This window comes from Ascaphus truei, chromosome 4 (genome assembly GCF_040206685.1).
Source record: "Ascaphus truei isolate aAscTru1 chromosome 4, aAscTru1.hap1, whole genome shotgun sequence".
In the NCBI taxonomy this organism is placed as follows: Eukaryota; Metazoa; Chordata; class Amphibia; order Anura; family Ascaphidae; genus Ascaphus; species Ascaphus truei.
The window spans coordinates 287,293,208-287,307,498 of NC_134486.1; the positions used below are offsets into that span (position 1 = coordinate 287,293,208).

Below are 14,291 nucleotides of genomic sequence, written 5' to 3' on the forward strand. Positions count from 1 at the left end.
GGGTCAGAGGGAAGTGGGGACTTGAGGGACATCCCCGCTCCCATCTCCTGCCCCGCGGGCTGTCACGCGGTGACAGGGGGAAGCGGGAACCGGAGGGACATCCCCGCTCCCATCTCCTGCCCCACGGGCTGTCACGCGGTGACAGGGGGAAGCGGGAACCGGAGGGACATCCCCGCTCCCATCTCCTACCCCGCGGGCTGTCACGCGGTGACAGGGGGAAGCGGGAACCGGAGGGACATCCCCGCTCCCATCTTCTGCCCCGCGGGCTGTCACGCGGTGACAGGGGGATGCGGGAACCGGAGGGACTGTGACGGGGGGAGCGCCGGGGACAGGAGAACACCCCCGCTACCACCTCCATAACTGCGGGCAGCGGGAGCGCCGGGGACGGGGTAAGGCACAGATGATACTTACTGTGTCCTCCATGGAAAAAAAAAAAGAATGGCCGCTCGGTGGGGGCGGGCACATATAGAGCCTGGCCGCGCGCCCACAAAGCCTGGGAGCGCGCGCCAATCAGCTGTCAGGTAGGGGGAGTTTTTTTTTTTTTTTTTAAGCGAGCAGGGAAATTTCAGCGCGAGCAGGGAAATTTCAGCGCGAGCAGGGAAATTTCAGCGCGAGCAGGGAAATTTCAGCGCGAGCAGGGAAATTTAAAAAAACAAACACGTGTGCTGCTTGGGCCAATATTTACTCGCCCGGAGGTTAAATCCACTCGCCCCGGGCGTGTAAATTTATAGGATTGTCGAACACTGTATGTACATATATATATATAAATATATATATATATAAACTATAAATTAACTAAGTGCGCAAACAAACACAATAAAACAAGGATTATAACGATAAATGCTGCCACAGTGTTACACTATACACAATAGTTATATATGGAAAGAAAAAAAAGGGAAACACAGGCGCAAAAATCGTTAATTATAATATATAAAATATATAAAGCGCATAAAATTGAAACAATAGCTGATATCTTGCGGATGAATTCTGAAATGAATGAAAAGAGACAAAATATCTCGTTGATTTCAAGTCGCAATACTGGTTCCTATTTTGGACATTGCAACTCCCTGCTCCGGCACAAAGATAAATCGGGTGACGTCACACTCGCGATCTCGCGAGACCTACGGCGTAACTTGGGAGTACTGGAAATCATCTACAGACGAAGCAGCCATAGAATCTCGGCGTCCCACGTGGAGAGAAACAGACCAGCAGACCGAGTAGCGGGAAGGAGAGGAACCTATGTGTCCTACATGCCTAAGCTATTGGCTACTTTGTAAGTAGCTGTCTACTTTTGCGTAATTTTACTACTAAAACGTGCTTCACCGTATTTTGTCTCTTTTCATTCATTTCAGAATTCATCCTCAAGATATCAGCTATTGTTTCAATTTTATGTTCTTTATATATTTTATATATTATATTTAACGATTTTTGCGCCTGTGTTTTCCCTTTCTTTTTTTTTCTTCATATATATATATATATCCCTTCAAACAACCCTCCAGGATCTGGTCCCGCCTCGGATCGGCCGGTTTCTTTGGTCTGAGGATCAGTCTGAAAAAGGCCAATAAAATGCCATTTTGCAGAGAGAGAAGCTTTCAATTGTAGTGTCTCCAGTTGTGTATATATATCCCCTCAAACCTCCCTCCAAATAAATTAGGGAGACACGCCTGTGCTGAAAAAGGAGCACACCTGAGGTAGCTGGCTGGGAGATATGCTAATGGATATGCAAAGTATATTTAAATGAGTCTCGTCCCACAACTTCCTAAAAGAATTTCTCGCTCTAAAAATAACAATATTCCAGAATGGCAGATTTGAACTTTTTCAGACAAATCCACGGACCAAAAGAACCACTAGATTCGTTTTGGATCTAAATCCGACACCTCAAATTTGCACAGATGTCCTGGTCCCCCTTTAGACAGTGGCAAACCCCCCCAAAAAGATAACTTCTGAGTTATGAGGGCGGGGTGTGTTTTATTCAAACATTAAAATAAATACAAATGTGCATATCAAAATTGATCGTCTGGAGCGGCATAAAGACACACCCCTATGTTTTTCGTAACCTGGTTTGCCATGGGGCTGCTTGCATACATCTTCCATCTTCCAATTCAATCTTCTGACGCTGTCTGTTTTGGGAGTTTGCTGCTTCGTTTTTTTCTATCCACGAGTTATATCTCGTATTAATATTGTATCCCAATTTTTTACATCGCACAAGCTGAACGCCAAAACACATAAATGATTTAGAAAAGTGGTTCCTGTGTGGGCTAACTCAGTGGTGCGCAAAGTTTTCTTCCTGCGCCCCCCTGCCTGGGCTCCCCCCCTCACTCGAGTCCCCCTTCCTGCATGGCTCCGGCGTCAAAAATTTGACGCCGTGGGGTCATGTGACGTCATGTTGCCATAGCAACATGATGTCACGTGATCCATGACGCCGGGTCGCCATGATGTCGCGTCGCTGGAAGGTGCGGGAGTTTTACAGAGGCCTCACGCGATCCCCGGCATTTAATTTAATTTAAATGCCTGCGCGGACAGGTGGGGCATCTGTAACGCTCGCGCCTCCCTCCCCCAGAAAATCTCGCGCCCCCACTTTGCGTACCCCTGGGCTAACTGGTACTTGCTTTTTAGAACCACCCACATTTCTTTTCAGACGTGCTCTCTGGACATTACATATTTAAGCAATCAGCTACAATCTAGATGTATTCTCAGTTTTTGCATACAAATATTTAAATTGTAGTTTTATCAAATATCTTATTTTGGATTTCTGCACATATTTCCAACATTTACACTGTCTTAAACTTCACTACATAAGTTAAAATGTTTTTGTCCAAAGCCTCCAAATTATGCTCATGTATGCAAAAGGGTTGCTTTGTTTGCAACATTCATTAGGCAATAAGTGAACTTAAATGCTGTGCCATTCTATTTTCATAACGCTGTTACTAAACAAAATGTCAGCAGAAAACAATTATGACATATGAATCATGCATGGGCACAACTTTTCAATTCCATTAATTCATCATGTACTGTTTTTTTGTAGCAAACTTTCTTCCTACAATGACTGTTGTACAGCTTTGGCAGACTGCTCCAGATGTTACGCCTTGTTCTTATCTGTATTGAACAAACATCCACAGAAGCAGGTCCGTTGATTTCTTTGCTCTTTTATACATGCAATCAAAAAATGAAAATGTTTATTTTAAAAGTGATCAACCCCAGAAACCTACAGCATTTGTTGTGTGTGGATATCGTATAGGATGTCTTCCGTTTGTAAGCTTCCTTATAAACGATCCTTATTCCCCCCTGTCTCCCATGCAATATAGGTATTTTTTAGTTTTGTGTGCATAGGCACAGATCCTTGAAAGATTGTTGTGTACCGAGTAGCTCTTGACTATTTTGAGGACGAGAGATTGACCAATATTGACCGGTTTTACCACAGTCTGGTGGACACAATATGGCAGCCAGCAGGCCCACCACCAACTTGTATGGGGCACGGGTCACAAAGGTATCCCAGGGCCCCAAGTGAGTGAGTGTCCAAGAGAAGGTGGGAGGCCATGGGGGATGACAGCTTGTTCAGCACAGGGGTTGGGAATGGGGAATCTGATGACGAGTTCAGAGGACGGGGGGGGGGCTGCTTGTTTGATTCCAGAAGTTGCTACCTGCATCTTAATGGGGCCAACTTCTGAATTTGGCCAGGTGGGCGTTCCTCAGCCACAGGGTCCGGGCCACTTGTCCCAGCGCTTCCCCCTAATGGCAGCTCTGTCAGCCTTGGCTCGTCTCGCTCCAACGCCCATTAGGAAGTTGCAACAACATCAGAAGTTGACATCGCAGCTTTCTATGGATGACCCTGCCGCCATATTTGCAGGTTTTTGTTATTTTTTGAGAGCCCCCACGTCAGATAATAAGAAAAAAATGTTCTTTGTGGTCGGATTGCTGTTTTAAACAGAGAATTTCACAAAAATGATAAAGTCACAAGAAAAACATTCAAATGCAGCTAAACAAATACAGTGTTAATAAAATAATGACACATGCCTGACAATGCGTAATGCTATCTGCCTCAGGGTTAGACTGCTTCTAATCAACAGCCTAAAGAGTAGATTTAGCAGCAGATCGGCCCAAACATTTCCTAGAAAGGAGTTGGCAGTCGGTACATGTTTTTCTGCATGGCCTGTGTGAACTAGTTTTTATATCAATCAAGGGCAAATCAGCTCTTTGTGCCTCAATCAAACTCTGATAAACAGCTGTATAAGTTCCCACCTGATATAATTCATTAGGAATTTTAATGCAAGGGCAGAGGAAAGCCCCCTGACTGTTTTTTGAAGTGAAACTTCTTTAGTGGCACCTATTCTGATGGAGTAAAATGGAGAGTTGGGGGCGAAATGTGAAACGGAAGTGACGTCACGGCTCCCCCCCCACTCCCCCCACACGTCTGGTGTCACATGCGGCACATCCAAACGGGCGCTGCTCCCCCCACACGGGCGCTGCTCTCCCCACACGGGCGATTAGCCGGCGCCGCTCCTAACGGCTGCCATTCCCCCCACACGTCCGCTGCCATGCCGCGCATGCGCACTACTAATGGCGACGCTTACGGAACTCCTGCACAAGCGGCTGGCAGCGGAGCCGTTGGTGAGAGGAGCAGGACGTTCGGGCGGCTCAGTACCGGCCTCTTCACTCCTCCCCGGCTCCTCCCCTCCCCAGTCCAGACAAAGCCGGAGATCCCGGAAGAGAGGATTTTGCGTTTTGTCATTTAGATTGTATTTTGATTTTTAATTAAAACATCACGAACACCAACACAAATACAATTTCTGTGACAAAAGTCAAAGAAGTTTCACTTACTATGCGCGTGCACAGCACACACAGCTTTTTTTTTGTTTGCCTAATGTTCACTTCCGTGATATGTTGAGACGACCCATAACATTTTCTGTGTCCCTATTCATGAAATATATCTATGGGCATAAACTGTTTGTATATACTGTAATGGAAAATACTAGGTCCCCTTTTTTGTTATGGACAATGCAGCAGCCGCAGCAGCAGACATCCTACCCACCTGTAACCGTTGTTAATCCATCATAGAGGGACAGGTTTTTTTTCCATTTTTAACTTTCATTCCTGCCCTGTTTCATACATTCAGTACAGCAGTTTTGTATAAAAATTGGTTGCAAATAGAAAATAAGTAAAGTTTCCCACTCCTAAGCGCATAACAAACTGCAGACCCAAGCAACTAATAATTGTCAAGAGTACATATGCTGAAGGCTGCTGGGTAATATTCTGACTGGCCATTCTACTGTACATATCGCTTCACTGAGATACAACATATACTGTACTCTATGTCTGGTTCATGTATTTTACACCAGACGTGTCGGTTTGTAATACTTTGTGTTTTGGGATTTCGTTTCGGTATCTTTATACTGTATTAGCAAATGAACGTGAGTAAGAGAAACATTTGCCTACAATGCTTTGTGTATAAAGCCTCCTAGTGCCTGGGGTAACCCACACAGTTCAGAAAGCATACTCATCCCAAGGAATACATTGGGATGGAAAAGCACGGCTGCTAGGTTTGTTCTGCCAGCAGTTAGTCTGTAATGGGCTCGTATACTTGCCCAAAATGGCCATGGGGTCCAGCCTCACTCCAGTGTGACTTTCAGTTTGTGACCCTCCGTCCATATTTATATTTTATATGTGTGTGTGCGTGCGTGTGTGTGTTGTGTGCGTGTGCGTGTGCGTGTGTGTGTGTGTCAAAACTGGCACATAAAGAACAAATATCTCAGGAACCGAGAGGTCAGGGGACCACAGATCAGCTGAGCTGAGAGGGCCTTCCCGGTTCAGAGAAGGTTAAAAAGATATATATATAAAAATATTTACGAGGGAATTGCTGCTTTAATAAAATGATGCTGGATATATTATGTTGGGCAGTGCTACAACCAGCCACTAAGAGTCTCTCTTTCCCTCTATTCATTGGCTATTATCTTGTGATGTGGTTAGTTTCCTTCTACTGCATTTGTTTGCCTCGTTGTAACTTTAGACAATACATGTTGTGCTTTTGTGGTTGTTATATCTTTAGAAATTATATGTGGTGGGTCAGACAATGTTCGTACTTCAGGAAGTGGGAACCCATCATAAACAAATTCCCTGGTAACATTGCTGCTTTGCACATACCGGTACATAAATGTTCACTTCTTTTTCTTCTTCTTCTTGTATTGTCATCTTTTGTTTCTTTGCTCCATACATTGATCTCAGAATTACAGTTCCCTGATACTGAATCCATTCGCAACTTTCAAATACATGCTGTATTTTAATACTTCTATTACATGACTTTTTACATGAATTCATGCCATGAGATGTCATATTGAAAGCTAGACGAACACTGTCACATGAGCTAATATTTAAATATGCAGTTCTGTTGAGCTCTGCAACAGATTTATTTTGGGTACAGTATATAATTGGCTTTTCATTTCTCTGAAATTCTCCAATAGTTTATAGAATTATTGCTATTAATTGTATTACTTGTATTAATACTGTGCAGGAAAAAAATATATAATGCTTTTATGCCTGTCTCCATCTCTTTTGCTCCAGCCTTTAACTAGTGAAAAGAAATGGTGAGCTTTTACAGTGCAATTCAGTTATCACTGCTTTGTGAATCACGCAGACTGGCAAAAAACGGCGGGTTTGCCATTTTTTGGGCCGATCGTACGACTTGTTTTTACATCACTGGCTGTTTTTTGGTGATAAAAAGCCTTTATAGCGCGATACTGCACTGTTATCACTGCTTTGTTAATCCCACAGCAGGCAGTATTGCGCTAGAAAGGCATTTATCGCACTTAAAACCATTATCACTGCTTTGTGAATCGGCCCCAAAGAGTTTTTATTATTGAAACCATTGATTTTATTCTCAATCACAACTTTTTTTATTTTGAAAACACTTTTTATCTTCAAAGATGTGGAATGGCTATGGGGACAAAATTTACTCCCAGTTACGCCAATTTATATGGGAAAATGGGAAGACGATTATATATGGCATAATATCCACTTTTCCAACCACATATATAGGTAGACAAAAATTATAAGGCAACCAGACCAGCCTAGAGGAATTTTTACAACACAGATTAACAATCTGAATCTTAAATTCACCAGCAGCATCAATTCTGTAAGTATTCCTTTTCTCAATGTCAAACTGTTCCACTCTTCAAATCGTATACACCAGGGGTGGGCAACCTATTTTTCAATGTAGCCACAGGTGTGGCGAATGGGAAGTGGAAATAGCCACACCATTTAAAAATTGAGGTATTATGTTGCACATTCAGAAATTCAAGGTCGGGTGTTGACTCCCTAGGGTTGCCAGGTGGCTTCACCAAAAGTACTGGACACACTGGTGAAAAATGCGGCGTGCTCGAAAAGTCGGTGGGGAGGTATATTTTTTATAAATTCTCAGACCGTTACGTAATTTTTTCTAAATTTTACTCAACATATGCACCAATTTGCACCATTTCATATTCTATATCGTAAAACATTCTGGGAGAGGTTTGGGGATTGAGTGCCCTCCCAGCATTTTTTACGAAATAGAATTTGAAATGGTGCAAATTGGTGCATACATGGAGTGAAATATAGAAACAAATGACATAAAGGTCAGATCATTTATAAATCACAGACCAGCAGTCATACAGGACGAGCTGTACTGATTTTAATGCTTCTCTCCCACTACTTCCAAGATTGTTGCAACCCCCCTCAAGCTCCCTCTCACTCCCCCCTCATCCTCTCAACCCCCCTCCTCCTCTCACCCCCCTCTCACGCCACCACCACTACCCTCCTCCTCATCATCTCCTCACCCCTCATCATTATCATCATCTCATTTCACCCCCCCATCATCATCTCATTTCACCCCCCCTCATCATCATCATCATCTCATTTCCCATCATCCCCCCCCCCCCAACCCCCAACCCCACCAATATCATGATCTCGAGCCAGCTTCTTCCCTTGCCTAGCACAGGAACAGAAGTCTGTGGCACGGTCGCCGCCAGCGTGTGTGCTCCGCCCTGACCGCTCTCATTGGTTGTTTCTCCTCCACTCGCCTCCCGGCCACACTCCGCGGCCGGTCCCCTCAGCACTAGCGCCTCTGCTGCCAGGGGACTTGCGCTTGCCGGCGTACTCGCACTTGCCGGGGCACTTGCGCTTCCCGCCATGCTTCCCATTACGCTGGGAAACTACAATTCGCCACACTTTGATTGCCAATTCGCCACAAGTGACGAATGGCGACAGGGTTGCCCACGTCGGGTATATACAGTAAATTGTATAGGAAAAGTGTTGACTGTAACGGCTACCTTAGCGCTACGAGCAGCCATCATCCTACGTGGATCAAAAACATCCCTTACGGGCAGTTTCATCGCCTACGTAGAAAACTGTACCACTGATGAGGATTCCTATACAGAAGCAGAAATCCTAAAGAATAGATTCGTCGAGAAACAATACGATCCTGTAACCATTAATGAGATTTTCCTGAAAGCATCTTCACTTAAAAGAAGACGTTTTGGTAAAAAAAAATAAAGTAATCTCTTCAGCACTGGTTCTGATTTAAATACAACCTGTGTCACCAAATGTATTACTAACTCCAACGAGGGTGCGACTAGGATTAGTAAAGTCCTAAAAAAATATTGGCACATCCTTTAAGAAGACCCTTTGCTGACTAAGACCTGTCATAACTTTACAAAAGGGGAAAAGTCTGACAAATGCACTTGCCCTGAGCCAATTAAAAAACCCATAATGAAAAGCCATCAGATTACACCACCTGGCTCCCCGCCAAACCTTTGGGCTGTTTTAAATGTGGGGGCGACCGGTGCATCACCTGTGGTCATATATATCTCACCAAAAATTCCATCACTTCATGCACAACAGGAGTCAGCTTTGATATAAAAAACGTCATCAACTGCACCCCCAATTTTGTTGTCTACGTACTCGAATGCCCCCGTCACAAATAGTATGTGGGTAGAACCCATGATATATCAAAAGAGGTAAAAAGCCACAGCACGCCATTACTTTTGAAGTGCTTATCCTGGCAAGACAATGCACGTGCATTTTAAAGAAACGATGCTGTAGCCTGCATGACGTGTAAAATGTTATCAATACCAAATTATTTTTACTGGATCTCTGTGTACAGGACTGTTTAAAGAGGCAATCCAAGGTTTTTTTACAGGATTGAAGCAGGGGGTCTCGAGCTGAACCCCGTTCATTTCAGCTCTGGGTACCCCCTGCTTCCGGAGATATTTGCCTCCATAATGGGTGTCGGTATCTCTCTGCTTTTTAAAGCTCTACGTCACATGGGCTGGAAGCCGCATCGGATGATGTCACGGCTTTCCATTGGCCCACAGGCGTGGGAGCTTTGAATAGCGGCCATAGTGTGAACCCTGCTATCCAGACGGAGTGGCTATGGCACCCCCTACGGAAGTAATTAATGGGGTTCAGCTCCAGAGAGACCCCCTGCTTCAATCCTGTGTAAAAAAAAAATTTGGATTGTCTCTTTAAGACTCTGGTGTATATAAATAAGATGATGTTGAGTGGAATAGTCTTTAATCTCACTGCTGTACTGGAAACATTCTTGTGGTTGCGCGTCTTGAAAACAGATCACTTCCTGACTGCTTATAGGCTGAGCCTGTTGTTAGGCAGAAATAGGTTTCAAGCAGAATTATTAGTCTCAACTTGTAATTAAAACTAGGCTGCCAAGTTCAAATAATATGTTATTGTGCAGTTGTTTGCAACTTTCTTGCTAATCAGTTGTGTAACTATTAAAACAACTTTGAAATGTCCTGCATAATTTTAACGAACGTGGCTTTCTTACTTTTCTTGTTCTTCAAATAATACAGTACTTATATATTTAGATCATTTAGACAATAACGTTTCACAAATACCTACAAGTGTAACACAGAACTAGTTTTTGGTGTTTGCAGTGATATTCGTTACTTTATATGTGTTGTTTTCATTTTGCCCCAAAAAAGCAGTCCCCATATTGTTAATACTGTAGAAGAGGAACCTGGGACAATTTCCAGATATATTGAATTCGGCTAATTTGTCAGAGTTTACTTGCAGAAATGTGTTAGATTTGTTTTGACTCCTGCCCACTTAGATTAAACTTTTCTTGGGCTCATTGACCCTTGTTGGAATCTTTGCGGTCAGAGAGCAGATGTTATTCATTTATGGTGGCTGTGTCCGAGAATAGCTTCATTTTGGTCAACTTGCTTGTCAAAGTTTAAAAAATGATCCGATTTCCTATACCCCTGCAGTGTCAGGTTTTCTTTTAAACTCGTGGGAGGATGCGCGTAGAATTCCGGCACAATACAAAGACTAAAGGGCCTTATTCTATATATTCCGAAGCAGCCATTAAAGTAAATTGGGCCAAAAAATGTCCAAAATGGCTGCTTTGAAATGTATGTATGCATGTATAGCTTTATTTATATAGCCCCAACCATGTACATAGCGCTTCACAGCAGTAATGCACGTGACATAATAACATGACACAGAATGGGAATAAGCGCTTGAGACATACAACTGACATTAGGAGAATGAGTCCCGTACCCGAAGAGTTTACAATCTAATTGTAAAGTAGAGAGAACGCACAGAAGTAGGGTTTTCTGGAAAGTGTGTCTGCAAGAGGCCAAGTTTGATGTATGAGGTGTATAGTATCAGTCACAGAGCTACCCAATAGCTTTTTTTAAAGCGGTATGTTTTAAGATGGAGCTTAAAGGTGGATTCCAGAGGTGTGGGGCAGTGAGTGAGAAAGGGTTTTAGGTGGGAGAGGGCTTTAGATACAAAAGTGGTAGAGAGAAGACATCCTTGAGCAGAACGCAAGAGTCAGGACAGCGTGTTGCGAGAAATTAGGGCTAAAATGAAAGGAGCGGCAGAAGAGTGTAAAGCTTTAAAAGGGAGGAGGAGAATTTTGTGACTAATACATGATTTAATTGGAAGCCAGGAGAGGGCTTTCAGCAGGAGAGACACTGAGACAGATTTAGGAGAGAGTAAGGTGATTCTAGTAGCAGCGTTTATGATAGATAGAAGGGGAGGCAGGTGAGAGGCAGGAATGCCAGACAGTATAAGGTTACAGTAGTCGAGACATGAGAGAATGAGGGCCTGCATTAAAGTTTGACCCCTACGAAGCATGCTTGTGATACTGGCTGTATTATAGGGCTGCCAACAGTAATGTAGAAGGTGGCAGTAGAGCCAGGCCTGGGAGGACGTATGGGGAGCTCCGTCTTTGACATGTTAAGTTTGAGTCAGTGGAGGGACATTGAGAGACATTGATCTGTACAGCAGGTGTAAGGTCAGGGGTTGAAAAGTAAATTTGGTTGTCATCAGCATAGAAGTGATATTTGAAACTAAGAGATGTGATAAGGTCACAGCCAGGCCCCTGGGTTACACCCACAAAGAGATCGACAGAAGAGAAGGAGGAGGTGTTAGAAAACAAGAAACTGAAGGTACAAAGAGAGAGGTAAGAGGAAATCGAGGATAGACCTCTGTTAGGGATACCAACAGTGGATAATGTGATGGCGAAGAGGGTGCTCCACAGTATCAAAGGCTGCAGAGAGGAGTAATTTGAGCAGAGTGTAATGATGACCTTTGGCTTTGACAGCATGGAGGTCATATGTTATTTTAGTGAGGGCTGTTTCTGTGGAGTGAGCAGTGCGGAAGCCAGATTGTAGAGGATCCACGAGAGAATAGGAGGTAACAAAATGGAGCAAGTTATAAAACACAAGGTGTTCAAGGAGGTTTGAGAGAAAAAGCTGGTGGGAGACAGGGCGATAGTTAGTGTAATTCAAAGATACTAGATTCAGCCAATAACTTGCACACTCTGAGTCAGGAAACAGTCTTAGAGATGTAATCAAAAAGGGATTTAACTTAGCTTCGGTTATGTTCTCAGCTACAGCTTGCACAGCTAAACAGCATACATCAGGAAAACACTCCAAACACTGGGTAAGCCCCAATCAGTCTAGTTTGGTCCAGAGACAGCGAGGGGAATTCTTGGCCAGGCACCTGCACGGTCCATGGAAGAAGCTTCTGGCACTATTCCCAGCCTAGGCTCTTATAGCATTTTGTGTTAGGCTTCCTCCAGTCAGTGCTGAGTGTTGTAGCAAATGCATACTTAAACTGATGAGTCACACTTCCTTTGTAGTAAACAACGCTATATATGGTAAACGTGACAGAGAGAGAGAGCTCTGCTAACCCAAAGCTGGCACACTTAAGCTGATGAGTGGTGAAACATGTGACAAGAGAGGGAGCTCTGCTTACTTAAAGCACATGTTATGGCATACTTCAGCTAATGAGTGGTACTTTCCAATACAGTTAGAGAGACAGATATCGTCTGCAAAGGTATAACTGTTGCATGCTTGATCGAGGTGGGAAAGGTGTGGAGTGAGGAGTTGAAAATATGTGTGTGTGGGGATTAGAATAGGAGTGAGAGATTTGAAGTGATGGGAGGGTATGGGACAAGAGGTAGAGGCAGAAGAGGAGATCAGCAGTGACACATCCTCCTCTGTGACACGAAAAAGTGTCCAGGGAGGCAGAAGGAGAGTTAGGAAGAGGTGTAGAATTTGAGGAGGATAGAGAGGGGATGTCTTGACGAATGAAATCCACCTTTGTCTTGAAATAGTCAGCAAAGTCCTGAGGTGAAATGGAGGAAGAAAAACAGGCACCCTCTATTCACAAGTAATAGCATGTTTGGCAAGGAAGGTAAGGTAGCAACTCACCTCCCAAATGCAGTAAATGTGGAACCATAGAACCGTGAAAATCAGGCACAAGCCAGGACTGATTTTGTTTACTCTGCATCACACTTATGATGATATAGCAAACAAAAAAAAAGTATACAACAGGAACCTTCCTAGAAGCATAAAATAATTTGTAATATATAAATATGTGTCAGGCTGTACAGAATAAAAATAATTATCTTTACAGGACAATTTATTTAAATACATCATATTGTCTTCCGTATAAGCCTACTCTTTCTGCACAGCAATCCAATGAACGCCTGCCCAGTAGCTGAAGGGCCGAAGGCAGAATTGAAGTGATACACAGAAGGAAGTAAATAGACAGAACTGCAAGATGGTGACAGAATAGCAGAAACCATGAAAACCTTCCCAACCTCTTAGATTTACACATTCAAAATAAAATATGTGTATTCCATCTCAATGTACTTTTCTAGTAATTACTCAAATCGCAAGGTGCTGAAAGATGAATTTACTGTTTTGTTTATGGCTAATGTCACTGAAAGTTGTTCTGGTGATATTTCAAAGCTGAATCGCTGCTATGCATTTCCAGTGTATGTTACTTACACAAATACAATAGATCCTTGCTGCATTGGCCTTACAATGTAAATTACGAAGGGGGGAAGGATGCCAAGGAACCCTTATTTCTACAATGATGGTGCACCCCATAATTACATCCGCAACGGGATAATATAAATTACTACTGCATTTCCAGGTTATCATAACGAGCCTTCATAAATGTAATTGTGAATTTATTTTGTCTATTTAAGATTTACCCCAAAATCATTCATTAGCAATTCACTAAAGTAACATCATCACTTAGTTTCCTATGGTGTAACCCTTCAAATCTAAGTCTGAGTCACCTACACTTTGACTGATAACTAATCTAGGTCTTTAGTGACAGAAACTCGGACAAAGTTGCACAACAAAAGGCTTCTCTCACTACTGTGCCTGAACCGCAAGGCCAAAACATTGTTTGCAGCTGAGGTCAGATTTATTACACAGAGATATGAAACAGTCCTGGCATTTTTCTGACACCCTTGTGTTTAACTTCTTGAGTGCTTGCAGCTCTTGCAACACACTGCAAAGCTTTGCATGCCTTTCAGGCACACAGGGTACTGTACCAAACTGTGCATGTTTTTCTAATGGGATAACATTTGAACATTAAACAAAACACACATACTGATGTCCCTGTACATGTAACCGGAAATATTATAAATGGGATTGAGAACTCTGATAGCAGTTTGTCATTAGAGAATGTTAGCAACATGCATTATGAAATACTCTGCTTCCTTCTTCGCATACCCTGTATCAACACGAACTATATTGGATTGGTTAACAGTTGGTCAGGGTATTGCAATGCACAAACTCATTACTAAACTGATAACTGTCCCTATATAAAGGGATACACATGTATTATCTTAATTGAGTGTAACATATATAATTAGTAGTGGAAAACGAGGCTCATTCAGGAGGTGAACCAATGAAGTCATAAACACAGGTCATCATGTAATAAATAGCTTATTTTACAGTATATTCCCACTTGCCTTGGGACTCTGTCATTCAGCC

At 43.0% G+C, this 14,291-nt stretch overlaps 1 protein-coding gene across 2 annotated transcripts in view; it reads left to right on the top strand.

Moving 5' to 3' along the window:
• Nucleotides 1-14,291, top strand: part of ARMC2 (armadillo repeat containing 2) — a 148,691-nt gene that overhangs the window by 91,554 nt on the left and 42,846 nt on the right. For both annotated transcript variants that reach the window (XM_075597579.1, XM_075597580.1), the window contains exon 12: nt 3,026-3,125. In XM_075597579.1, coding sequence (XP_075453694.1) covers nt 3,026-3,125 — 100 coding nt within the window. The remainder of the gene's footprint in view (nt 1-3,025; nt 3,126-14,291) is intronic.